General features: G+C 50.4%; 1 protein-coding gene across 3 annotated transcripts; it reads right to left on the bottom strand.

The window, feature by feature from the left end:
* Nucleotides 1-137: 137 nt before the first annotated feature.
* On the bottom strand, nt 138-27821 carry ATP1A2 (ATPase Na+/K+ transporting subunit alpha 2). Of its 3 annotated transcripts, XM_063626962.1 has the most exons (23): nt 27707-27821; nt 22517-22621; nt 22276-22335; nt 20122-20325; nt 19484-19597; nt 19110-19244; nt 18286-18403; nt 15719-15987; nt 14688-14886; nt 14449-14558; nt 14138-14272; nt 13270-13459; nt 12964-13139; nt 9088-9224; nt 8413-8563; nt 8106-8274; nt 7715-7869; nt 7337-7460; nt 6992-7137; nt 6676-6806; nt 3994-4095; nt 3751-3842; nt 138-2445 (listed from the first exon to the last, which is right to left on the bottom strand). In XM_063626962.1, exons 1-23 carry the CDS (start codon nt 27716-27718, stop codon nt 2417-2419), a joined length of 3063 nt encoding a protein of 1020 aa, XP_063483032.1. In that variant the 5' UTR covers nt 27719-27821; the 3' UTR covers nt 138-2416. The 3 variants fall into 3 exon arrangements, with proteins under 3 accessions (XP_063483032.1, XP_063483034.1, XP_063483035.1); XM_063626964.1 differs by lacking the exons at nt 20122-20325; nt 22276-22335 and having other exon boundaries at nt 22526-22621; XM_063626965.1 differs by lacking the exons at nt 15719-15987; nt 18286-18403; nt 19110-19244; ... (3 more) ...; nt 22517-22621; nt 27707-27821 and adding an exon at nt 15017-15157.
* Between the last annotated feature and the right edge of the window lie 153 nt (nt 27822-27974).

Genomic DNA, 27974 nt, shown 5'->3' with positions numbered 1-27974 from the left:
TTTCCCTCCCATCCCTGACACTTGCTATCTCTTTGTTGCTTTCCCTACAAGCCAAGTTCTGCCACAGCACACATTTCAATATCACGATTTAGGAGGGAGGGAAGTATAAAGTGTAGAAATCTGAATTATGGAAGAGATTTCTTTTTTTTCATAAAGAAATGCAACTTTATTATTTTCAAGTACATAGGTAGTACCTCAAACTAATGTCTTACAAAAGGTCACCAGTAAAGATCCTGTAGATGTTTCTTTAACAAATACATAAAGATTGATGATAATTAGCCCATGCACTCGCTGCTTCTAAAAGGATATTTCTAAAGTGCCTGAAGAGTATTGTTTTCGGTAGACTAAACATGCCACCTCTAGCAATATTGTTGGTGCTCTTAATTTACTAAACAAATGCCATTTTTATTGATTGTGCAAAGATAAACTTTTGTCCACAGTTAGTAATCTCCAATTAATCGGATCCAAATTAATATGGTCTCCCACTTAGACTCCCAGGCCCAAGGCAATGACTCCCTTACTTCCAGGTGCTTCTGATAAAGCAAAATTCCAGTGCAATGAAATGACAGCCTTTGGGAGGCGGTTTATGGGTCTGACCCAATGCTTGTCTTTTGTGCTTCCTTCCTGTCTGCCTTAGGTCTTCCATTTTTCTCAGATGTCTCTCTCACTTGCATGACCTATCTAGGTCTCTCTCTACAGGACATTCCCAGTGAACTTCTAAGCCAGGCTTAGAGAATGGGCAAAGCTGCCTGCAGAGCAAAAGGGTTAGATAGGGAGTAAGGGAAAGAAAGCTATCTCCTGTAGGAACCTGAAACCAACTTTCCAGCCCAGGGAAAGTGGGCACAATGATCGCCGGTTTGAAGGGCATTTGCCTGGAGGGAAAAGCCCTGCCACCTAAGATGTCAAAAGCAAATTTTTTTTATTTTTTTTTTTGAGATGGAGTCTCACCCTTTCACCCAGGCTGGAGTGCAATGGCACGATATCAGCTCACTGCAACCTCCGCCTCACAGGTTCAAGCAATTCTCCTGCCTCAGCCTCCTGAGTAGCTGAGATTACAGGCGTGTGCCACCACGCCTGGCTAATTTTTTGTATTTTTAGTAGAGACAGGGTTTCACCATGTTGGCCAGGCTGGCCTCAAACTGCTGACCTCGTGATCCACCTGCCTCGGCCTCCCAAAGTACTGGGATTACAGGCATGAGTCACCGCACCCAGCAAAAGCAAATCTCTTAGTAAAATTTTCCTCTTGTCCAAAGGTTCTGACCATGTCCATGACCTAAGCTTGTCCCTGGAAGCATACATGTCCCTGGGAGACAGGAAGGTTCTGGGAACTTCTCCACCCTGATTCTAGCCAATGGCCAGGGAACTCCTTTTCCAGGGTTGGCTTGGCAGTGCCGGGGAATGATGCAGGTTCATCAGGATGGGCATGAAAGAAAGGGAATGGAAGGGGTTGGGAAAGAACTTGTGGCCATCCCTCTCAGAACAGCATGCAGCTCTGAGGACTTAGTATTACAGAAGGTGAACTGTTATTAAGTACATGAGTGACATCTGGACCTTGTGGACTAAGAGGACCCCCAACCAAGGGTCAGCGGGGAACTCTGTGGCACACAAGTGTGGCATTTCTGGAAGCTCTTGATTGCCTTCTGGTCCTGCCTCTGCTGCGACCCTGATGAGATCTGAGTTTGTTCTGCTGGTGGGGTATTCTAAAAGGCGGGACATAGAGATGAAGTCCACGACATCTATCTGGAGACTCATGTCAAATGTCCTGTCATTGGCACTACCTCGCTTCCTTTGTTGTTTCCTTCCTCCAGCCAGCCCTATCCTCATCTCCCACCTGTCTGCCCAGCTCTCCCTGCAGGTCCCTTACTAGCCTCGACTGGAAGACAAGTCAGCCTTTTCCAGCCTCAGGCTCTTGCACTTACCCGCAGAACCTTTTGTGATTGCAAGGTCTGAAGGGGAAGCCAGGGATAGAGTCCTGCAGGAAGCTAACGGGGGTGAAAGTGGGAAATGGAGTGATGCCGGGGTGATCTGAGAGGGCTTCCTTCTGGTTTAGATGGGTTCCTGCTTTTGGATGCTGATCTATTACAGTAGGAAGTGGGGTTGAAGGGATGGGAGTGGGGAGGGTGGGGTAACCCTTAATTCCTCAGAAAAAATAGACAACATAGTGGAGTGGGATGGAAAAGGATCTGGTGGCGGAGACTCTAACACATAGTGTCTAATCTGATTGTTCACAGTTAGGTCTATGGGGTCATCACCCCAATTTATATACCCCGCAACTTAGCCTGCTGAGTTGCCTCATTATCTCTCCCCAAATGTTGCCACCCAATGCCACCCGTAATTTCCATCCCTCTCCATCACCATCCCCACAACACCTCCAGAGCTCCCCATCTTTCCATGCCTGGTTCTTCTTCCAATGGGGTCAGTAGTATGTCTCCTTCTCCACCCAGCCTGTTAGAGAGATTGGGAGTGGAGATTGCAGCATGAGCTTAAAAGGAGGCAAGAGATCAATTTCCTAGGGGCTTGGGTCGCTGAGGCCAGGTGGAAGGAGAAGCCTGGTGAAGGGCACTGAGGGAAGTGGCTTAGGAAGTTGAAAGGAGGCCGGGTGCAGTGGCTCACGCCTGTAATCCCAGCACACTGGGAGGCTGAAGCAGGCAGAGATCGAGACTCCTGGCTAACACAGTGAAACCCTGTCTGTATTAAAAATACAAAAAATTAGTCGGGCGTGGTGGCATGCGCCTGCAATCCCAGCTGCTCTGGAGGCTGAGGCAAGAGAATTGCTTGAACCCGGGAGGTGGAGGTTGCAGTGAGCCGAGATCGTGCCACTGCACTGCACTCCTGGCTGGGTGACAGAGTGAGACTCTGTCTCAAAAAAAAAAAAAAAAAAAGGAAGGTGAAAGGGAGGAGAAGGCGGTCCAGTGAGCTGGGGCCATAAGTTAAAGGAAGGGTGGGTGAACCTGCCTTTAGGGGAGACTTGTATTTAGCACAGTGGAGGCTGGGGCAGAATAGGTCGGGGGTGAAAATTGCAAACGCTCGCAGGGCCTCTTCAGGTAACGAATGAGAGTCTAAGGGAGCAGCTGTCCATTATTGCTGTGCAGAGATGTGGACATGGGATTAACAGCTCTTCTGATCTTTAGGAGAAGTCGAATTCAGATTTTATGTGAACGACCCTAAATTTTCTATATCGGACCAATTAATCCCCCTTCCTCCCCCTCCACACACAAAATATGGGACAGGTCAACCAAACAGTATTCCTGGACAGTATTTGGTTTGTAAGCCATCATATTTTAACCTCTACTAAGTGATAAAAAAAAAAAATGCTTGTTGGAAAACCAGTAACTTGTCGGTTGATGCGTGGTGATCAGGAGGCCTGGGTTCTAGTACCAGTCCTGCTATTCTTTGCTTTACGACCCTCAACAGATTCACCTCTGAGCCTCCTCTATCTGTAAAATATGGATGTGGGGCTAGGTGACCTGGAAAGGCCCTTCTAATTCTGATGTTCTGTGGTTTCAGGTGGAAGGTGGAGGGCCTCGGAGACCAAGTGTGAGTTAGGGGGGACTTAGAATCTGATGGGAAGAGGGCAGAGACAACAGGTTCGAAAGAGTCAGGGCACCTGGGACCTGGGACCCCAGGGTCTGAGGGTGTTGAGGAACAGGAGCAGGAACCAGTAGTAGGAGTGGAGTCTGCGTGTGGTCCTGGAGGGAGGAGCTGGTGGTGGGGCTTGCACTTTGCTGGAGGGGAGGTAGAGGGGCTTACCACCAGGATACCGCCGCAGGATGAGCTTTCGGACCTCATCATAGATGAAGATGAGGAGGCTGTAGGGGAAGGCGCAGAACCACCAGGTGACTCTGAAAGCAATGGAGGAGAGTGTCAGGAGCATCAGAGGTTGGCTTGGTGGCCATCACATAAAGGAGCATTCAAATCGATCAGAACTTGGATCCTGGAGGGGGCTGAAGGCCCCCCGTATGACTACTCAGGTCCCCCGAAAGAGACACTCACTTGAGTGGGTACATGCGGAGGGCTACACCCATGCCTGGGCAGTAAGAGAGAAAGGCAGCCAAAGCCGTCTCCTCCAGGAGCCCAAAAATCAGGATCTTGTTCCTGAAAGGCAAAGAAAGGAGGGTGGCAGGTGAAGGGGGATCAAGGAGGCAGAGATCCTGGGATACCCCTGGGGTGCAAGGGAAAGAGGAGAGAGAATTCTAAATGACATAGTCGCATGTCTTCTTCCAACAGCCTATTCTCATGCTTTATGTAACGAAAGGAAGATGTTATTTGTTTTTCTGCTTACTGAGTTTACCTCCGAATGTTGTCTATTGCACGTATATTCATTCATTAAATAATTGTTTCTAGGTGCTGGGTGACGTGTTCTGTACGGTGGTCAACATGGGGCCTGTCTCATGATCTTGTTATTGCTCCAGGCACAGGGCCCGTGAAAGTGTCGTCTCCCCAGCAAGATGCTTGAAGGCTCCTTCAGTGCAGGGCCCATGTATGTCTTCTACCGTCTCAGCATCTCCCACAGTTCCTGGTGGTGGTTTCATCATAGATATTTAATTCAGAGAATGTAAAGGGGATCACCGCATAATAAGTGGTTAATATATGTTCACTTTATCAGAATTGAAAAGCAGGATAGAATAAGCAGGCTCTGAGGGCAGTTTCTGCAGTCAGACAGGTGGCATCTGTTCCCAGTTCTGCCATTGACTAGCATTGGGTTGCAGGCAATGTTGAATTTCTCTGAGCCTCACGTTCCTTCTCTATCAAATGGAGATTTTACCTTTTTATCATAGGGTTGTTGGGAAAATTAAGGGAGATAACATGTGAAAAGCTCTGAAACATGGAAAATGTTCAGTCACATTATTACTCCACTTTTTTTTTTTTTTTTTTTTTGAGACAGAGTCTCACTCTGTTGCCCAGGCTGGACGACCACAGCTCACTGTAACTTCCACCTCCTGGGCTCAAGTGATCCTCTTGCCTCAGCCTCTCCAGTAGCTGGAATTACAGGTGTTTGCCACCACGCCCTGCTAATTTTTATATTTTTTGTAGAGATAGAGTTTCACCATGTGTCCAGGCTAGTACCAAACTCTTGGGCTCAAGTGATTCTCCTGTCTCAGCCTCCCAAAGTGCTGGGATTACAGGTGTGAACCACTGTTCTCGGCTACTCCATCTTTTGTATCTTGCACAAGGTACCTCTTTTTGGTTCAAGCCAGTGATTTCCAAATTTTCACTCACTAAGGACCTCCTTATTTTCTTCTGTAAAGCCACATTTAATTGTTTGTCTCTCAAGCTACATTTGTGAATAAGTATTGAATACATTTCCCCATTTAAAATTAATTAGAACTATCCATGGCTTCCAAACAGAACTGTGAATCAGCATCCGATCACCACTTCATGATATGTGCTCTTGGCTTTTGCATAAGGATGACACATTAGTAAGCCTGGTTGCCTTCTCATAGGTGAGTGCTTTATTTTCATAAAGCTTTTCAAAATAAGGCAAATAGCATCTCTGAGGATCCCCAGTGGCCCAGGGACCTAAGGTGAGGCATGTTGAGGTATTAGTACTCTTCCTCTGTACCCAGCCCGACTTTCATTTGCCATTTTTCCCATTTGCCTCTAAGATGGGCTGGATGTAGCCACTGTGGCCATGTTCCCACCTTCCTGTGTCGTCCCTGCAGTGCATAGCAAGTCCCAGGCCCCAGAACTATACCCAATTTCTTAGACTCTCTGCTCCTTGTTCTCTTCAAATTGCATGTTTTTCCCATTAGTATTTTTAGCTTCCTGGAATCTCCTTCCTTCATATTACCTTTATTTATCTAACAGGCTTTTCACTTTATTCTCCCTTGGATCTTAAGTGTTATTAACTTCACTTTGGCATCTTCTCCCCACCCTCCCCAGCCCCAAACTAAGAAACTGTGACAAGCTCAATGCGAGGAATTGTGGCCATTGTTTATGGTAGGAGAAAATAAAAGGAACCAGCATGAAACCTTCAGTGCTCAACCACCACCCATACTAGAATCACAGTCATTACTGAGTTCCAAACAGTGCCAGATGGTGCGAGCGCAGAAATGCTGGGTAGTAGCCAGGGCTGGGTTTTAGAGACAGATCTGGTGAACACTTACCATCTTGGTGACCTTGGGCACATCATTTAACCTGTTTGGGGCCTCTTATCCATGAAATGTAAACAGTAATACCCACCTCATAGAGCTATCGTGAGGCTAAACAATGTGTTAGGCACTTAGCACAGTGCCTGGCACGTTGTAACTCACACTGCAAGAAGTACTGAACCTGACCCTCGGCAGCATGTGGCCTCCAGAATCACAGTGCAAGAGCTATAAACTAGGCTGCCTGCAGAAGGCCAGGGGAGAGGTGGGCACAGAAGACACTGGATTTAGGGCTGGGCAAAGGATAGGAGCAGGTGGCACTCAAGTAGGAGATGGGAGAAAGAAGGGAGGGAGAGAGGGAGAGAAGGAAGGTGGAGAGAGACCATAACAAAATGCAAAATTAGGAGCCTGAAGCATGGCTTCTCTCTTCTGTATGAAACCTATCTATGGATATACAGATGGAAGATTAAAATCTGACGCCCTCCTTACAGCTCTGGGCCAGGGCTGAGTTGGAAGCTTGGCCTGTGTGGGTTGGTGAGTGTGCCCAGAGCCTGGGTGGGTAGGTGCCGTGGGGGTGGGCACTCACTTCATGCCCTGCTGGAAGACTGAGTTGCGGCGGGTCTTGCAGATGATTAGGTCAGCCCACTGCACCACCACGATGCTGGCAAAGAATGCCGTGTGGCACGTGAACTCCACCACCTTCCGCTGCTCATAGGTCTGGAGGGAGGGTGGGCAGAGACAGATGAGAGTGTCGGAGGAAAGGGTAGGACCAGAAGGTAGCACGGTTTCTCCTGATCCACCCCTAGCCCCAGACCCAGTTGGCCACCATTGGCCACTCCTGCCAGGCATTCAGCTCCCCATACTTTCACACATGTGCACTGTGTTTACACAGCACCACTCACCCACTCCTGTCCGTAGCTGTCCTCCAGATCATTCATGGTCCGGTCATCCCAGTCGAGGCGGATTCCCAGTAGCCGTGATGGCAGGAAACCGTTCTCTGCCAGGATCACAAAGTAGGTGAAGAAGCCACCCAGTGCCTGGATCATCCCTGTGGGTAGAGGGCCAAAGGCAGGGGCCGGGTCAGAGCAGGAAGCAGAAGGGGCACAGCCCCTCGGGGCCAGAGATGGAGGTCCCTGACCCTTGGGTAGCTGGCCCCTGTCCTGGAATGTTGCTTGGGGCTCATTCCTCTGAAAGATGGGAAAAGAACCCTGTTGGGGTTCCCGCCTGAGGCCCAGGGCTTGGCGCACCGATCTGTCCATAGGCCATGCTGATGAGCCTCTCATTCACCAGCTTGTCTGTCTGGGAGTTTCGCGGCTGCCGCTTCATGATATCACTCTCAGCTGCCTCATAGGCCAAGGAGATGGCAGGGACCTGTGTGGGGTAGGAAATGGGGCAGGGAGGGCATTTGAAGGGATGTAGGAGATGACAGGAGCAATTGATCTTCGACAGTGACGATCTTTGATGCAGTTTAAAAAGCGTGTATTCAGACCCCATTGTCTTCCAGGCCTGTGCCTGTCTCCTGTAACCCTCACAGCTGGGGCCACTGCCCCAAGTGCACCTCTCCTCCCTGCCACTGTGCCATCACGATTGCCTTGCCTGTCCCCTCCTCCACCTCCTGCACTCACCATATCTGTGCCCAGGTCAATGCAAAGGATGGTCACAGTGCCCAGAGGTAGGGGGATGTTGGCAATGATGAACAGCAGGAAGGGAGTGATCTCGGGGATGTTGCTGGTCAGGGTGTAGGCGATGGATTTCTTCAAGTTGTCAAAGATCAGGCGGCCTGTGGGGAGATTCTGAGGGCATCAGGGAGGTCAGAGGGACTCTTCCCCACCCCCAGCCCCTGAAGCATGGCTGCCTGTCTTCCCGAGAGAGGAAGATTTTGTGTTCAAGGGAAGCTAAAGCGGGCTGGGCTGCCTAGAGTTGTGGAATGATTCTTCAACTGGGGTAAAGGGACAGGGAACAGAGGTGCTGGCTTCAGTATCCTGTGAACCGTCCCAGCCCATGCAGCCTCCTCACCCTCCTCCACCCCTGTGACGATGGAGGCAAAGTTGTCATCCAGCAGGATCATGTCGGCTGCCTGCTTAGAGACGTCAGAGCCAGAGATGCCCATGGCAATGCCAATGTCAGCCTTCTTCAGTGCAGGGGAGTCGTTCACCCCGTCACCCGTCACGGCCACAATGGCTCCCTGGAGGGAAGATGGTCACACTTGAGGACGAAACCCCTGCCCAAGCCTGGCTCCTCGCCCCTCACTCCATGCTTGTCTTGGCCCTGTCCCTGCCTCCTCAGTCCCTGCCTGTCATCTGCCTCCCATGGCTGTGCTCACCTGCCTCTGACATCCCTCCACAATGATGAGCTTCTGCTGGGGAGACGTTCGAGCAAAGACGATCTCTGTGTGGTTCTTGAGGATCTCATCGAGCTGCTCTGATGTCATGTCCTTCAGGTCAGAGCCATGCACCACGCACGCCTTGGCTTCTCTGGAGGGTGGGTGGGGGCAGAGACAGCTGACCCCTGGCACCTGTACCAGCCCCTCCTGCCCCCTGCCTCTCCTCACCACCGCGGCCTGCAGGCTCCCTGCTGAGGCTGCTTCCCCTGTTGCTTCAGTTCTCCTCTCCTCAGTACTCACTTCCCCCATTTCTCTTTGAGGATGTGACTCTAAATCCTCACCATGGGATCATCACAGTTGTAAGTGCAGTTTGCTAGGCCCTGGGCTAGTTTCTTTACTCACATCCCTCTCCTACAGCAATGGAGATGGCATCCTAATTTTGTGGTGAGAAAATGGAGGCTCAGGAAGGGAATGTGACATCTCCAAGCTTACACGGGTATTCGGTGGCACAGCCTGGATACAAGCTCAGGGCTGAGGAACCAGTCACAATAGTGTCAGAGGTAAGGCCTATAAAGGTTCCAGAAATGCTGTCCAAATACCCCCAGGGGACACCCAAGCCTTCTGTGCAAGAGGACATGTTGATTGGGGGGCAGGGGCTTCCTGCAGAGGCCTCACCTGGGGTTGACTTGACTCATGGGAATGTTGAGCCGGGCTGCAATGTCCTCCACAGTCTCGTTACCCTCTGATATGATGCCCACACCTTTGGCAATGGCCTTGGCTGTGATAGGGTGATCCCCGGTTACCATGATCACCTGGTGGGAAGGAGAGGAGACAAAAGGAAAGTAGTATTAAGATCCCAGATCCCAGCCGAAATAATGGCGTGTGTGTGTGTGGGCGGGGGGGTGCTGGGGTGGGGTGTGTGTGTGTGTGTGTATGTGTGTGTGGGGTGTGTGTGTATGTGTGTGTGGGGTGTGTGTGTGGGGGTGGGGATTGTGTGTGTGTGAGGGGGTGGGGATTGTGTGGGTGTGGGGTGTGTGTGTGTGTGGGATGTGTGTGTGTGGGGGGGTGGGGATTGTGTGTGTCTATGTGTGTGTGTGGGATGTGTGTATATGTGAGGTGGGTGGGGATTTGTGTGTGTGTGTGTGTGTGTGTGAATTTGAGTGGGTGGGTGAGGAGGAAAGATAATGGCAAGTTGAGTTATGTTCAGAGCGTTAGAGAGAGATAGTTTGCTTAAGTGCAGGAAAGTATCCATAACAGAGTAACAAGTTCATGAGGATCCCCTGGAAGAGAAGCCTCAAATCTTTAGGATTATTTAGGAGATTATTTTAGGATTTTGGATTTCATGGGATTCAAGGCAGTCAGAGCTGGAAGGACCCTTTAACAACTCCTTTATTTTACACATGAGGAAACCAAGACTTAGAGAGGGGCTACAATTTGCTCAAATGCACAGGGGCCTGGAAATAGGACACGAGGTTCTTAGTGTCAAATATTGATCACTGCAGCAATGTAATGGACAGAACAGGAATAAGACGGAGACAACATCCCTGCCTCCACCACCTTGAGCATCTGCCTCTGACATCCTCCCTGGTGAGCACGTTGGTCCCTACCTTCACCATAATGTTCATTGCTATTGTTGCAGAGTGAATGGAGTTGGGATGGGGAGGGTGGCTGGCATCTGACGGACCAAGAGGCTATGAGGTGAGCAGAGTTGGGTTAGGATAGCATTTGCATGTGTGGGCTTGTGGGGCAAGTCCTATGGATACTGAAAATGAAGCCTCCATGATCCCCACTGCCTTATCTTCCATTCCCACCACTTCACTGAAACTGCTACCCAAAGGCCACATGGGCCTCTCAACTGAAAAATGAAAAGTATCTTTGCCGTCCTCATCCTACTTGACCCCTCTGAGGCATTTGGCACCGTTGACCTCTTCTCCTTGAAACCCTGCCCTCCCCTGGCTTCCACATACTCCTCCATTCCTGTTTTCCCTCCACTCCTCTGCATGCTCTTTCCCAGCCTCTCAGGGCAGCAGCCTAGTAGGATGGAAGAAGCAGTGGCTTTGGAGGTGAATGAGGGGCTCAAGAATAAACATCGACCTTCTCCAGCTACAGCACCTTAGGCAAGTCAAGCACTGAGGTCTCAGCACAATGCAGAGATGATTCCTGCCTTTCCAGGTGGTCATGAAGATCAAATGGTATTGGGTCCTACCACACTCTCCCCTCCTCACTGGTTCCTCTTGTGCCTAAATGTTGGTTTGGCACAGGGTTTCATTCTCCTCCCTTCACTTGACCTGTCTGCTCTTCCTGGGCAATGTAATAAAACATACTATAAGCCTTTAGTTTGCACCCTTGTGCTAATGAGATTCAAATCTCCAGTCCTGACCATCTTTCATGAGCTCTAAACCATACTCCAATGTTCACTGGAACATCTGTCTGTTCTGGGTTATCTTATAGACTCTTCAAGCTTAAAGTCAACATTGAACTCCTTTTCTCTACTCCCGCCACCCCACCAAGCCTGCTACTGCTCCCTACCTTAGATGTTGTCCTCTCTAATCATTCTGTCCCCTTCTCTCCTGTATCTTCCTCACCTTCCATATCCAGTGTGGTCACCAAGTTCTCAAAACATTTCTCAAACATGGCTATTCCTCTCCACTCCCTTTGTTTCTGCCCTAGTTCAGGTCATCATTCCTTACCTGAACTACAGCAATGGCCTCTTAACCTGTCTCTCCGTGACTCCAGTTCTTCCCCAAATCCAGTCCCTCCTCAACCCAGGTAGTCTCCTAAAAGCTCAACCTCCCCTGTGACACTGGTGGCTCTCTGTGGCCTGCAGGAGAAAGCCCAAGTCTGGCATTTAAGCCAAGTCCTTCCAACTGGCTTTGACTCAATGTTCCAGTCTCAACCCCCAGTGCTCCTTGCCACCTCTCCCCTGCCAACCCCTACACATGCCCTGTACAGTCTAGCCACGCCAAGGTACGCACCGTTCTCTGATCTTGACATGACTTCCTCTCCCTCGCTGCCTTGCAGAATACTCTTTGACCTCCAAAGCCCAGCTCAAATATCATTCCCTTTGTCAAACATCATCCAGTTCTCTGAGGCAGAATTAATATTTCCCTGAGCTGACTTCCCATAGAGGTCCTCTGCCCGGGCCTCCATGATGGTTCTGATCACAGAGGAGGGACCTGGCCAAGCAGCAGGAGCTCAGGCTTTCCGGTCAAGCGGACCATGCTTCATAGTCCGAGTCCATCGCTTACTGGCAGTTTTATTTTGGGAAAAAGACTTACCCACTAGCAGTTTCCATTTGTTTTACTTTTTTTTTTGACATGGAGTCTTGCTCTTGTCGCCTAGGCTGGAGTCCAGTGGCCTAATCTCAGCTCACTGCAACCTCTGCCTCCCAGGTTCAAGCGATTCTCCTGCCTCAGCCTCCCAAGGAGCTGGGATTAAAGGCACCTGCCACCACATGTGGCTAATTTTTTTATTTTTTATTTTTTTAGTAGAGATGGGGTTTCACCATGTTGGCCAGGCTGGTCTCAGACTCCTTACCTCAGGTAATCCACCAGCCCTGGACCCCCCAAAGTGCTGGGATTACAGGCAGGAGCCACTGTGCCCAGCCTTGTTTTACTTTTAACAGGGATAATGATGCCTGCCTTGGAGACAGAGTGGTTATGGGGTTCAGAAACCACATATACCCACAGCGCCAAGTCTCCTGGTATGATAGTTAAGAAATAGCAGACTGCCTTGGTTCAAGGACTGGCTCTATGACTTACACTAGCTGTGTGGCCTTGGCATGTTACTTTGTGCCTCAGTTTCCCTCTCTGTAAAAAAGGAAAAATACTAGTGCTTATTCACAGGGTTGTTGTGTAGATTAAATGAAATCATACAGGTTTAGTGCTTAGAATAGTGCCTGATTTATATGTGCCCTCCCTGGCACAGCTCATTGTCCCATCTGGATGTGTCATGTGACACAAATTGTTTACTATGTATCAGGCACTGTGCAAGGTGCTAGAGTTTGCACCTTGCACAGTGTCTGAAACACAGTAAACAATAAATATTTGTTGAATGAAGAACAAACATAGCACAGAGGAGGGAGTGGTCAGTGAGAAGCAACCATAGTTGAACAAGAGAACCTTGAGTGGGAGGCATTCTGTGAGGTTATGGGCTGAGCCACTAGGAGCATACAAGAGCCTGTTAACCCCATCCTAAGTTGACAGAGAGGGTGGGCAGTAGTTGGGAAGGGTAGGACAACTAGGTCTCCAAGATAGGAGTGCCAGATTTTGCTTCAAATCAGAATGGAAGGATGCACATGCAGATGGGACAATGAGCTGTGCCAGGGAGGGAGAGGATGGGCATGGGACACTGGCCTCTCTGAGCAGAAGGGATGAGCGTGAGTGCTCCAAGGCAGGGGTGGGCCTTTCCTTGCAGATGGACAGCTTCTTCTCCGAGTCAGTGGGAAGGAGGCTACCATGGCCTGGGCCTTTCCAGGGCAGCAGCCACTGCAGCTCCTTGACCTCTGACATGAGGGAGGCTAGGATGGAGGGGAGGAAGGGAGGCCAGTACCTTGATGCCTGCACTTCGGCACTTGCCCACAGCATCTGGCACAGCAGCCCGGGGAGGGTCAATCATAGACATGAGCCCCACAAAGCAAAGCTTCTCCGTGGGAAAGTTCACCTCATCCGTATCGAATTTGAAGCCCCGAGGAAACTTTCCAGATGGCAGATTCAGTTGACAGAATCCTGAAGGGGGGCAGAAGGGAGCAGTGAGATCCACAGAGTGGCTTCCTAGACACCCCTACAGTCCTTCACCCCAGGGATGCCGCAGAGGCTTGGGAATCCCCTTGTGGGCCTCCTGTTTCTGGCCTCTCACCCAGCACACGCTCCCCAAGTCCCCCCAGCTCCATGTAGGCATTTTGAAAGGCATCTTGCATCTCCTTGTCAAGTGGGATCTCCTTGCCCTGCACAAGGATGGTGGAGCACCGGTCCAGAATGCGCTCTGGGGCCCCCTTCATCACCAGCACGTGGCTCTGGGGGCTGTCTTCTCGCTCGTGGATGGACAGCTGGAGAGACGACAGGCAGTTACAGAGAGGGCCATACTTGTCTTGGTAGCGCGGCATAGAGCAGCAGCTGGTAAGGAAACCACCTTAGAAAAGTAGCCCCAACCCATCAAAGATTGTCAGCAAAGAGAATCTCCTTGTGCAGGGGGTGACTATACCTCACAGTTCCAACACTTGTAACCTGAAAGCCACCTCCGTAGGACAGTCATTCATTCAACAAATATTTATTGAGGTCAGGTTAAGACAGGCACTATGCTAGGGGCACAGTGGGCATCCCCACCACCACCTGGCCTCAGGGGGCTTTACCTCTATGGATAATAAGGAATGCTGAGATTGCATTTAACAGGTGCCTAAAGGCTAAGGGGCACCATAAAGGAATTACAGAATTATGGTTTCACTGACTGGGGTAGAAGAGTTGGAAGGCTAGGCCAGAGGATGCGGAGCTATGGGAAGAAGAGTTGAGAGAGTGAGATTGTAGTAAGGGATGGAGTAAGGTTTGGGAGCTGGGGCTAGTTGCAATCAGACATGCAGTCATATGAGCTGTCCTGGGGGGCTTAGTAGGGGGAGGGAATGTGACCCTCAGACACCCGCACTCCTCCTAGTGATGATTCCCCTTGGCTTTGTCCACCCTCACCCATTTATATTCCTCTCTCTTCCTCTGTCCTGGCAACCCAAGCAGACCTGGTACTTGTTGGTCGAGTTGAAAGGAATCTCTGCCACCTTGGGGTTTCTGTCTCTCATCTTCCTCACTGAGCCACAGGAGAGCTCGATGCACTTGAGCAGAGCTGACTCAGAGGCGTCACCAGCTGTGTCCCGCTGCCAGAAGAGACAAGAATTCAGTGTCAGCATGGGAGGGAAGGAAGTGGAGGATCAGGTGAAGGAGGCACTGAAACCCCAGGGCAGCCACATCATGTGAGAAGGAAAGCTGGGGCCAGCAAGAGGCCTTTGGAGACACCCCCAAAACATACCTGTTGTGTGTCCTGACCCCCTACCTTAGACACGGAGATGTTCTCCTGTCCTGCCTTGAAGACGGCGCGGTTGCAGAGACCAGCAATTCGAGACAGGGCCGTCCACGTAGGGGATCGTTTGTCAAAAGTGGCCCCTGGGAGGAAATGAGGGAGAACCAGGAGCGTGGCTCCCTTTAGAGCCTTTATCTCACCCACCCACCCTACCACGCCACTGCCCTCAGCATCCTCTAATCCTATCCACCCCCTCTGGAGCACCCAATCACCAGACTGATCTTCGGTGGTGTCAGCCTCATGGATTTGGTTGTCGAACCACATGTGGGCGACGGTCATGCGGTTCTGGGTGAGGGTGCCCGTCTTGTCCGAGCAGATGGTGGACGTGGAGCCCAGCGTCTCCACCGCCTCCAGGTTCTTCACCAGGCAGTTCTTCCGTGCCATGCGCTTGGCTGTCAGGGTCAGGCACACCTGGTAGAGAAAGAAGAGAATAAAAAAGTTTAAGGCTGGAGCCAGAGATGGCCATAACCTTACCCTAGACCATGGCTCCATTCCTCCTCCCCTGATTCTACTCCACTAACTTGAATGGGTAGGACTTAGCTGTAAAGAATGAATGTTCAATTTTAGATGTGTTGAGATCATGAGTATCTTTCAAGATGAAATGCCCATTAGGGGGTTTAAGACATTTGACTAGAGCTCCAGAGAGGGCCAGAGCAGAGCTGAGCATAAGGATGTCCGAGTCATCAACACAGAAGGGACAGTGGAAACTGGGAGGAGATTGGCTCTTGCTCAGGGTGTAAGAAGAACAGAGAGCTGAGGCCGGAGAATCAGTGTAGGGGGAGCAGGAAGGGACAGAGGAGAGGCGAACCAGGACAGCGGCACATCACAGCAATCGACAAAAGACAGAATGCTAGGAGGGTGGACAGCAGTATCTGTTTCAGCAGCAGAGTTAGAGAGGAGAGCTGAGAAAAGGTCAATGGATTTGCTAGTTAGTGACCGGTGGCCTTTGAGACAGCCTCTACGGGAGACTTGGCCGGAATGAGACCCAGACTGCTGGCAGATCGTGAGAAAAGGCAGCTGTGACAAGCTCCAAAAGAGAAATTGAGTGCCTAAGAATAGCCCCACCTGAGATTTCTCAACTCACACCCTAAGCCATGTATTAAGTGATCTCTGAGTATCGCATCCAATATGTGACTCTAGGGGGAAAAAAGTACTGAGAAGCCACAAGCAACTGTGCCTCTATCACTTTGAGGAAAGAGTAGTGAGACCCTCCCCTGGTGGCACCTCAGCCTGACCCACTCACAGTGACAGTGGCCAGAAGTCCCTCGGGCACGTTGGCCACAATGATGCCGATGAGGAAGATGACTGCCTCCAGCCAGCTGTAGCCCAGGATGAGGGAGAGCACGAAGAAGGAGACCCCCAGGAATACAGCGACCCCTGTGATCAGCTGGATGAAGTGTTCAATCTCCATTGCTATGGGCGTCCGCCCAACCTCCAGGCCTGAGGCGAGAGTAGCTATGCGGCCCATCACCGTCCGGTCGCCTGTGGCAATCACAATGCCCCTGGCAGTGCCTGCAACATGGTGGGACATCAGGTTGGGTGCTTTGTGGCTCCCAGGGACTGCAGTCCCATCCTATTTCCTGAGCAAGGAAAACCGTCACAGGATAGGTGAACTAAAGCCACAGATCTGGAGGCCACATTCAGTAGATTGTCCCCACTTGGCCTTCCTTTCCCTGGATAGATCGCCAATCCCAGAATCAATACAACAGCAAATTATTTTCTCTTGTACTCCAGCCTGGGGAGAAGCTTGCAAATAATCTCAAAGGTCAAATAGAGGAGATTCAATAAATAAAAATTGCCTGTGGCATTTTGGTAAAATCATTCCCAACTTGATACCATCCAAAAGTATATTATGAACACAAAGTAAAGCACTCATTATGGATTTTCCATTCAGTCTTAAGATTTTCTTTGTCAACATTAGGCATGAATCTCTATAGAGGAAGCCAGGCAATTGCTAACCCTTATGTGACATTACAGGGGTCTTCCAGGAAGGAAGGGTGGTGTATTGAAAAAAGCATGCACATTGGAGCCAGCCAAATTTGGGTTTGAATCCTTATTTGAATTCCTATCTCAGTGCTGTTTTAATATTTAGATGAGCTCATGCTCTAATATACTTAAGCCAGTGCCTGGAACATGGCGGGTGCTCAACAAATATCTCATTTATTTCCTTTCCTCTTTTCAAAGCAAATTGCAGAGTAAGCAAAAGGAATATATTACTAGGCATTTTTGAATAAATCAATTGTGAGAAATGCAAATTCCAAAATCTCAGTACATTAAAAATTTAGGAAATTTGGCCAGGCTCGGTGGCTCCTGCCTGTAATCCCAGCACTTTGGGAGGCTGAGGCAGGAGTATCACTTGAGCCCAGGAGTTTGAGGCCAGCCTGTGTAACATAGTGAGACCCCATCTCTAATATACATATATATATATTAGCTGGGCATGGTATCACACGCCTGTAGTCCCAACTACTCTGGAGGCTGAGGTGGGAGATGGCTTGAGCCTGGGAGGTCAAGGCTGCAGTGAGCTGTGATTGCACCATTGCACTGCAGTCTGGGTGACAAAGCAAGATCCTGTCTCAAAAGCAAAACAAAAAACAAACTTAGGAAATGTAATGTGTGGTGATTTTTATTTGTACAGTTGGCCCTCCATATTCACAGATTCCACATCCATAGATTCAACCAACCTCAGATCGAAAATATTTGGAGCTAAATAAAAATAACAGTACAACAATAAAAATAATACAAATTTAAAAACAAAACAGTATAAAAATTACATTGCCCTCGGTATTATAAGTAATCTAGAGATGATTTAAAGTATATGGGAGGATGTGTACAGGTTATATGCAAATATTATGCGATTTCATATCCGGGCCTTGAGCATCCTTAGATTTTGGTAACCAAGGGGGTCCTGAAATCAATCCCTCATGGATTCCAAGCAGTGGAATTCCAACTTGTGGAAGAAGGAAAAAAAATCCCCAGAGAAACATAATGCACTGAGGAGAAATGAGTAATGGATAGGTGAAGTGTGGATTGGGATATGAGGCCTCCTTTGCCCTATTTTCAGAGGCCCTTGGTCTAGTGAGGCCTCTTTCTGTCTCTTCCCTTCTACTCCTTCTCTGATTCAGCCCTGACTCTGCTCACTGGCTTGACCACAGAGGGCACAAGTTTCAGTTGTGCTTGGACCACTGCCATTAACTGATGGCAGCTCTGGGAGTTCTTATTGACCTTTGTTTATCTCTAGAACCCAGAAGAGGGAAGGGGCAAACTGGGTAGTCTGTGCATGGTGAAACATGTCTTTTGGTGTAACAAAGGTTTAGAAGCAGCCTGAAGTAGGGCCCAAGTGTTCACCTGGCCGGAATGCCTTCCTGGCCCTCCCACACCCTGGGGCCCTGGCCAAAGCAAAGATTAGCAAAGGAGGCAGCCAGGCCCAGAACCACAAGGAATAGAAGCATCAATCAAATCCAAAGACTCCTAAGAATCCAGGTTGGTTCTGAGCATATGTGCATCTGTGTGTGCGCATGTGTAAGGGGTTCTTAACCCAATACCTGAAAGCTTTGGAATCCACTCAGTCTTGGGGTGGACAGAACAGAGATCTCCCTGGGGAAGGGAGATACATTTCCTGTGGAGTCAGGCTGCCCCCAGTCAATACCCTGCTCTCTGGAGGGTGTTTCCATAATATTCAGGGCCCCCTGACCCCTCAATTGCCCCACCAATGGCAGAGCTTTTGCCAGGTAAGTACTACCAGAGCCCTTCATCCTGACCGTGGACTCAGGATTCAGACTCTTTCCTACAGGGGGCAGGCTGACTTCTCACCTTCAACACAGTTGGTGGAGAAGAAACAGATATTGCGGGTCTCCAGGGGGTTCTCATGGGTGAACTCGGGGGAGCGAGTCTGGGGCTCCGACTCTCCTGTTAAGGATGAGTTATCCACCTGAGGAGGAAGGAGTGCGTAGTCATCAGACTGGCAGAGCCACTTGTATGCACACAGCTGTCTCCTGAACCACCTCCAACCACACTCAATCTTCATGACACGAGGAACAAAGTCACACTTGCCCTCATCACATATTTATGGCATTACTCATCTATTTCCCCTGCCCTGGTTTGGAATTCTGACTCCTCCTGACTTCTTATGTGACCTTGGGTTACTTGCTTAACCAACAGAGCCTCCATGTACTCAACTGTAAAATGGTGAATGTAAACAGAATCTCTGCCTTGCACAGCCACAGGGGGGGACACTAACATTGTAGTTTATGAAAATGCACCACCTGGGGTCATTCAGGATGCAACGTGTGTGGCCGCATGCAGCAGCCCCGCGTGATTACACCACTCTTTCAGAATTACATCAGATAGCTAATCGAACATATATAAAGCAGCTGACACATAATTGGTACTCAATACATGATTGCTAAAAAGTGGACAACAAAGAAATACCTGGGGCATAGAGCATTCGTAACACACAGATGCAAGGAGGCACTGCAAAAGCACCCCACACTGACAGAAGGTTTAGCAGGGGCATAGGCATGGTGTTGACATTTGGACCTGGGTCTCTCCACCTTTAAACCTCACTGGGCCCCTCTTAGCTCTGCACACAGCCTGCTCCTTAGACTCAACTGCTTGCTCCAGTATGACCTCCTCACCTTACAGCCATGAGAAGAGATGATCCGGAGGTCAGCAGGGACGCGGTCTCCACCCTTCACCTCCACCAGGTCTCCCACCACCACTTCCTCTGCGTTGATCTGCATCTTCTCTCCCTCCCGGATCACAAGGGCTTGCTGTGGGGAGCCACAGGCAGAGCATGAAATGCTTGTCTCTGCCCCTTCCTTCTTCTCCTGCTGGTCTCCCACCCCGCCAAGCAGAAGGAGAAGCCCCATGAAAAATTAGCTGCTGGCATGGAAAGCTGGAGGATCTTTTCTGTCCATCTCCATCTTAGAGCACAGGAGTTGACAGAGGATGAGCTGGACTCTTGCCAAAACCTTACACCCTAGCCCAGAGCCCAGCCCTGCTGTCTTACCTGAGGTACCATGTTCTTGAAGGAATCCATGATCTTGGAGCTCTTGGCCTCCTGGTAGTAGGAGAAGCAGCCAGTGACAATGACCACAGCTGCCAGCACCACACCCAGATATAGCTGGTAAGGAGAAAGAATTTCAGGGACCTGACCTTTCCCCCAACCCTAAAGGGGCAGCTGTCACTTGGGATGAGCAGGCAGTGCCATCAAAGATGACAGCCCAGACCTTTGTCTGTGACTGAGAGTGATGATGGTAGGGGAAAGCCCTTCTCACTAACCTCCCCCTTGATCTGCCAACCTCAAGCCTGTTAAGACTAGAAATGGGAGGGAAAGTCTTAGGAAGTTCCCAGGGTTAGGACTTTGCTAGGGGATGAAGACCCAGGCATGCAGACAGGCTCACTTAAGCGGGGAGGAACAGGGAGAGATTGTTTCATTAATTAATGAGTATGTGAGTGTGTATGCACTGTTGGGGGGAGTGCTTTACAGATATGTATAGAAGCCTCACCCCTTTCCAGCCTAAGATGCAGGGGCGTCTGTAGGACTGTGATGTGAGAGCCTTGTTCCCTGCCCACCGCCCACTGTGTTGGGGGTTCAGGGTTGGAGGACAGTCACGGGCTGTTCCCGGGTCAGGCGTGTGGGCTCACATTGTCGTTGGATGGTTCATCCTCCATGGCAGCCTGGATGCCGTAGGCCAGGAAGCAGAGGATGGCCCCAATCCACAGCAGGATGGAGAACCCCCCAAAAAGCTGACGGCAGAACTTGACCCACTCCGGGGTTGTGGGAGGTGGTGTGAGGGCGTTGGGCCCATCTCGAGCCAGAATGTCCTGAGCCCGCTGGTTGGTGAGGCCCTGAGGGAGCAAGGAGAGGCATAGGGGCATGCATCTGGAGCCAACCCAGCCCGTCACCATGCCCATCCCTTCAGCTCCCGGGCATGGGAAGAATGCCCAGGTGGAAAGTCCCACCTGGTTGGAAGGGGTGGGGGACCATCAGGAGAGACCACATGGAGGAGGTGGCATTTGTGATGCAACTTGGAGGGCTTGAGGGCTGAGAAGGGTTTGACTGGGCTCCACCCCTAATTATATTGGATTGAAACAACACCTATGGTTAGGGCCATAACATCTCCCCTGGAGGCAGTCTGGATAAGCTCCCTGGAAAGTCACCTCAACTGTTTTTTCCCCCATCTCTCTTCCTTCAGATTCTTTTATCAAGGATTCTAGGAGAGTCCTAGATTGTTTTTTTTAAGAGATGGGTTCTTGCTATGTTGCCCAGACTGGAGTGCAGTGGTGCAATTATAGCTCATTGCATCCTCGAACCCTGGGCTAAAGCAATCCTTCCACCTCAGCCTCCCAAGTAGCTAAGACTACAGGTGGGCACCTCCACACCCTGCTCAAGTCCTACATTATTGACCATCAGCGTCACACAACTTTGGCAATCACCTGTCACTTTCCACAGAAAGCCTTGCCTGGCCCTATTCCCTCAGCCCCAGCCTGGTTCAGATGCTTCTTTCTGGTTCCCCATGGTGTTCTACAGTTGATTCTAGAGCTGCACTCACCATATTGCATTGGAATCCTATGATTGCATTTTTTCTGCTACTAGACTTTGAGCTCCTTTAAAGCAGGGACCATTTCATTTTTTTTTTCATTCATTCATTCATTCATTTAATAAATGTATATCCAGTGCCAGGCACAATTGTCACTCTGCGGATGCAGAGTTGGACAAGACCAACAAAGTCCCTGCCCTTGAGGAGCTTATGATCTGGAGAGGTGACACACAATAAACAAATACATATTAGTGCCAGATAGTGAAAAGTGTTACCAAGGAAAATAAAGTAAGGTAAAGGAATAGGGGCATCGAATTTTAGAAAGAGCAGTCAGGGAAGGCCCATAAAGGAGATATATACCCACTAAATATTTGTCTGTTTGTTTGTTTGTTTCAAGATGGAGTCTCACTCTATCGCCCGGTCTGGAGCACAGTGGTATGATCTCAGCTCCTGAAACCTCCGTCTTCTGGGTTCAAGCAGTTCTCCTGCTTCAGCCTCCCGAGTAGCTGGGATTACAAGTGCCCATCACTGTGCCCAGCTAATTTTTGTATTTTTAGTGGAGATGGGGTTTTGCCATGTTGCCCAGGCTGGTCTCAAGTGATCTGCCTGCCTTGGCCTCCCAAAGTGATAGAATTATAGGCATGAGCCACCACACCCAGCATTTTTTGATTAATGATTTTTAAGCAAATTTTTAATTGAAGGGCTTAGCAATTGACTGTACCAATTACTGTTCACAGGACCTTGGGAAGTTACTCTCCCTCTCTGCGTCTCCTTTGTTTAATAAACAGGTCTGCAATACCTATCTCAAAGGGTTGTTGTAAAGATTAGAGAAATGTATGTAACGCATCTATCACAATGTCACGTATGTAGCAGGGGCCCAGCAAATCACGTAACCACAGGAGTGGGCTGTCAGCCCATGTGCGTCAGCTGTCAGGTCTGTGGAAGGCTGTGTGCAACTGAAGTTGCTTGGGGTATAGGGAAGGGCCCTGCCTGGAGGCCCTCTGGGGCCTAGGTCATAGGGAGTCCTGGCTTCTAGAGTATACAGGGAGAAAGCTTTGGGCTAGGATGCAGGGGATCCGAATTCTAGTTCTGGCTGTGCCACCAACTAGCCGCATGTCCTTGGGCCAGTCCTTGTTTCTGGGCCTCAGTTTCCTCATCTGTAAAGAAGGCTGGATTACAGTTTTAAGGCTCCTGCCACCTTGATGCTGCATGGTTTTCTTGCCTCTTTTGTTCCTTCCCTAGAAGCCCCTCCACTCACCTTGGACAGGTCCACTTGGTATTTGCGGCCCAGCTCATCCAAGGACAGCTTGTGGTCATCCTGGGGAAGCGAGGGTGAGTTACTTTGGGGAGGAGGTATCTAAGATGCATATGAGGGCACTGCAGGGCACAGGGGTGAGTTGAGCAGCATGGGGGACACGGAGTTTCTCTGAGCGCAATGGGCTGCAGGGACAGCTCTCCCAGCATGGGGCCCCTCCTCCACGGCCCAGCAGTTCCCTCACCATTGCCACCTCCTTCTTCAGCTCATCCAGTTCCTTCTCCTTCTGTTTCTTCTTGCCGCCCCCATTCTCTGCCGTGGTGGCGGCAGGTGAGTACTCACGGCCAGCCTGAGGGAGGAAGGGAGAGCTGGAGAGTCAGGGACGAGAGGGGCTGGAGCCTCCATTCCCACCACTCAACCAGGGAGCCCAGGCAGTGGGGGTGGTGGGTTCAAAAGCAGCAGCTGCCTTGGGGGAGATAGTGGGGATGGAGGGTGAGGGACCCTAGGCCCTCAGTTTGTAGACTATTGGCAGAACCAGGGGCTCCCATGTGAGTTTCAGAGAAGGGCGAGGGGCTCAGGACTGAAAAGCACCACTTGAGCGGTTTAATGCTTGGGCTTCTGCTAAGATTTTGTTTGTTGAAAGGACCCTGCTGCTAAATACAAAACAAAACAAAAATTTTGAAAACCTGTATCCTACACTATTTGGGAAAATTCTGGAAGGGAGTGGACAGGGTTTTGTGAGGGGTTGTTGAGGGAGTAGAATCACTCTGTAGGAATGTCTTAGCCCAACACCATGGCAATTTTACTTAGAGAGGGGTAGAAATACTCAGGAACCTGGGGGAGTAAGAGTCCTTGGGGAGCCAGGGGGTTAGGCAGGAACGTGTCCAGAGGAGAGCCAGGTCTGGTGGTGGAATGGTAGGGATGGAAAGAGCAGGCCTGATGGACTGAGAGGAGGCAGTAGCTGGAGAGTCAGGGCATGTCCAGGAAGTGGAGACATGGGGTGTGCTGGGAGCCTTCTCCATCCTGCTGGGCAGGCCTGCCCGCTACTAGACGGGAGGCAACTCACAGGACTGGACCCCCAAAGCACAATTGGGTAACATGGGAACTGAGCCCCATTTGTCCCAAAACATAAGAAATTGTATCTGATAGTAAATCTAAAACCACAATTTATATAGCTTTTAAGTCTATACATTCCTGGGTCATCTGGCGAATCAGATGGACTTTTTTTTTTTTTCTTGAGGCAGGGTCTCACTCTGTCACCCAGGATAGAACGCAGTGTGCAATTTCAGCTCACTGCACCCTCCGCTTCTAGGGCTCAAGCAATCCTCCCACCTCAGCCTCTCAAGTAGCTGGGGCCACAAGCATGCATCACCACGCTCAGCTAATTTAAAACGATTTTCTTTCTTTCTTTCTTTCTTTCTTTCTTTCTTTCTTTCTTTCTTTCTTTCTTTCTTTCTTTCTTTCTTTCTTTCTTTCTTTCTTTTTTTATATATAAGGTCTCACTATATTGCCTGGGCTCAAGTGATCCTCCCACCTTGGCCTCCCAGAATGCTGGGATTATAGGTGTGAGCCACTGCGCCTGACCAGATGGACATTTTAATTGCAGCCTTATGAGGCTCCTGATTTCCCTTCCACTCCAGGGCCTGTGGGCTCACCACCAGCAGCCTTCCAGGGTCTCACAGGGAACTTCTTGGGGAGAGGATGGGAAATCTTTCCTTCTAAGAGGAGGCCCTCTTGGGGTGATAGAATAGGATAGAGGCTGAGGAAGGCCTGGGTAGCCATGAAAAGTTCCCAAAAAGATACCTTCTTACTTCCTCTTCTGCCCCAGTCTTCTCTCCTCCCACTTCCCTCAGGGAATAGAGTCCTTTTCATAGAGGGGCTGCTCAGTTTCCACCTGGTGCCTGTTTCTCCACTGGATTCTGCAAAGTCTGCACTAGGCTTTCAGGAATTAGCTTTCCCACACTATGGTGTAATTTTTGTTTCCCATAAAGTGTGGATACCTGGGTAGGATCCACAGCCAAGGTGTTTGCCTTTTTTTTTTTTTTTTTTTTTGCAGGATAATGCAGTTTTGGGGGTTTTGTTTGCTTTTTAAAAAATACACTTTTTTTTGGAGCAATTTTTTGGTTCACAGCAAAATTGAGTGGGAAGTAGAGAAAGTTCTCATATATCTCCTGCCCCCACACATGCACAGCCTCACCCACTATCAACACCCTGCATCAGAGTGGCACATTTGCCGCAATCATGAACCTGCATTGATACGTCTTTATCATCCAAAGCCCATAGTTTGGGTTTGAGTTCACTCTTGGTGTACATTCTATGGGTTTGGACAAATGTATAGTGACATGTATCCACCATTGTGGTATCGTATGGAATAGCTTCACTGCCCTAAGTCTTTTGTGCTCCAGGGTAATGCCTTTTTTACTTATCAGAGTCAGGAGCAATCCCAGAAGTATGGCAGCTGCCTTGTTTGTAAGAGGTCACCAATTCAGCATCTTGAGAGGTAGAAGTCTGACCAGTACAATCAGAAGCAAGGATAGGGGTGGGGGATGCAAGGAGGATTCAACACTGTTGTTCCCAAGATACCAATGATTTAAAAAGATATGAGCTTTTGGAGGCTGTGTTGCTCAGAAGTGCTCTTCTCAGAAAATGTGACCAGTAAAATCGTGGGTTTGTCTCCATCTGAAGCATCTATGAATCTGGTATAAGTTTGGCCTCCTAAAGGCAGATCTTCTTGGGGAGACCGAGCAGCCCAATGGAAGGGGTGGGGAAAGGCTTGTGAGTGGTTCTACCTCTGCCTTTCTTGGGTGACCTAAGAGGATTCATTTAATTGAGTGGATTGAAGTGCTTTAGATTCACTAACTGTCTGTGGTGGGACAGAGCTGAGAAAAGGATGAAATGCAATCAAAGGACCAGAGGCAAGAGATCAGGCTGGCTGAGCTTCAGTGTGACCCTCAGGAACTTCAGGGACAGAAGGGGACCCGGGCATACACAGAGGAGCAGGGCTGGGTCTGCGGGCAGAAGAGCAGGGTGTGGAGGAATTTCTGTGTATTCAGATGTGAAATAAATTTCATAAAATTGGAATAAAATGCATGCTTTTTAAAAACTTGCTGGTCCATGCACTTTGGCATGCTGGATTGTGGCTGAGCTAAGCAGCTCCATGCAGTGCCTCCTTTTCCCAAGCTCCCGCCCTGCTCTCCGGCAGGCTTAGAGCTTGAGACACACTGCCCCTTCCCCCTCCTCCTGTCCTGGCAAAGATCTCAGGCTCTGCAGCCAGGAGCCTGCAGAGATTTGGGGCCAGCGGCTGCCCAGGCAAGAAAGAAAGAGAGGAAGCAAGGACCCCCCCAACCTCCCTCCGCTCCTCCCTCCCCCAACCACAAGTCCCCCTCTCTGGGTCTTGAATGCTGAAGGAGAACAGAGAGTCCTTTTTGAGAAAGCCAGAGGCTGGGACAGAGTGGGGGCAGCTGGGAATCCGCCAACGCTCCCCGCATCTCAGCCTCTCCGTGGCAGCTGGAGCAGGCTGGGCTCCCTCCCACCAGTGTCGTCCCTTCCCCCAGCTCCCACGCCGCCCTTCACAGCCACTGGGTAATGGGGGGACAGTTAAGCCTGCCTCTGCAGTGGAGATGCAGGGGAGAAGGGATTGGAGGAAAAATCATTCCTAGAACAGGTTGTGGGTAACAGATGCCTTCCCTCTTCAGGGGTCGTTGATAGGTTGAACTCCAAGCTCCAGGCCCTAAATACCCCCACCTCACCCAGCCTCTTAGTTTAAACAGCCCAGATCTGCTCCTCATCTTCCTATTGCATCACCCACAGCAACTGAGGATGGTGATTAAGGGGAGTTTGGGGGTGCTAGGGGAAAAAGACAGACTGGAAAAGCCAAGATCTCATCACTTCCCAAGCAAGACCTCCTGAGCTGGGTCTACCTTGCTCTAAGATGGAGCAGGGTAAGGTGCTACCTCCCCTCCTTCTCTCTTCACTTGGATGGGGGAAATGGAGGGCTTATCTGATCCTTTAACCCCTGCCTCTTCTCAGAGGTCCTGCATCTCAGCTGGGGATGCCCTTTCCACGGGGAGCCAGAGATGTCAAGATGCAGCTGAAGGTCCCAAGACAGTATAACTACCTGCAGCTATGACCTCTTCCTCCGTGAAGCCCATACCTCACAGCTCCTAAGGGCAGGCTCGCAGACTCTCAAGCACCCCCACACAGTGACATTTATGCTTGTGCAGGCTTGAAGGCTTGTACATTTACAAATTTGCCTGCTGAGACACAAACACAGGTACTCATCCATGAGTAACTGCAGGGCTCCCCGCCTATGGAGAACACATGGTCAAGGACACACACTCACACACACACAGACACAGACACACAGCTACATGCATGCACTCCAATTTTATTTATGGCTCCGACCCTAGCTCAGGAACCCTGGTGTCCAGGCTCACGATTTCCCAGCTGCTCAACTCGGTGCAATAACGTGTCCTTGCCTGACTCCTCCTGGGCCCAGAAACACCCACGGCTCCCCCTAGGCACAGTCTTCCTCACACCCTCCCGTTCCGCAGCATGCCCTTTCCCTCTGAGTCCTCTTTTGCCAGTATTCCACAAAAGGAAAGCAGCCAGGCACAGCATGTAAAAGGACTGGGCCACACTTCTCCATATGGGAATTTCATTTCCAAGAATTCAAAGCCCTCTCCCTGCCCCCCCCATTGTGGTTGTTAATCTTCCTCTTGGTGTAGCCATTGCTGCAGAATGCCATGGACGGGTGGACTGGGGGGGGGTCACTGTCACCAGCCTCCGGGAAAGTCCTCAAAGCCCATGGCTTGGAACCCACGGGCAGTGCTGCTCGGGACATCTGGAGGGGTGCTGGGGTGAGGGCTGGGGCATCGCTCTTCCTCCCCACACTCCACCCAGCTGTCCTTGGCACTCAGGGCCCCTGGAGCTGGTGTCCGGAACTGCTTGGTGACTCTGGGAGCCGGATGCTCTACTGCCCCTCTCCAACCTCAAAATGGACCCCCAGCTCTCAGGCTAGGACTCCCAGAGGAATGGATATTTTCAGGAGGTGGCAAAGACAGGAGGACTCACAGTGCCAAACATCCTTTCAGCTGGGAGGCCGGGAGATGCAGTGAGAGGAGGGACTGCCGCAGGGAAGGGCTAGAGATGTGGGAGTGGGGTGGAGGGAGAGACGGAGGGGACGTGTATGGTGGGCTGTGGGTCTAACTGTGGGCAGGGGCCGGGGCGGGCAGAGGAGAGGAGAGCACTGGGCTATGTGACCGCCGTGGGATCTGTACACGCATTGGTAGTTTGGAGACTGTTAGTTTCAAGTTCCAAGTATCCCACTCAGCTTCTCTATCCCTCTCCTTCCACATCCCATTCCCACTGCATCCTTCCTCGGCAGCCTCCCTCACCCTCTAGAGTGCGACCCCTGCTCTTTAGGGATACTCACCCCACGGCCCATCTTGGGGCAGAGTGGCTGAGGGACCTTAGCGGGAGAGGTCACCAGGAGGATCCCAAGCCCACACCAGCCGGTCTGGGACAGTCGAGACCCTGGCAGACAGAGACAGCCAAAGCAACAGGGTAGCTTTAAATAGGTCCTTCTCCCCCTCTCCCCCGCCTTCCCCTCCTCCGAAAGAAACGTTTGTTGAAACAGGATCCCTGAGGACTCCTCCCCTCCCGCCCCTTTAGCCACTGGCCCTAGACAGCCCATTTGTCCC

Source organism: Symphalangus syndactylus, chromosome 12, assembly GCF_028878055.3.
Source record: "Symphalangus syndactylus isolate Jambi chromosome 12, NHGRI_mSymSyn1-v2.1_pri, whole genome shotgun sequence".
NCBI classification, from domain to species: Eukaryota; Metazoa; Chordata; class Mammalia; order Primates; family Hylobatidae; genus Symphalangus; species Symphalangus syndactylus.
Note: the sequence above shows the minus strand (reverse complement) of the source record. Positions and strands in the feature narration are given on the sequence as shown.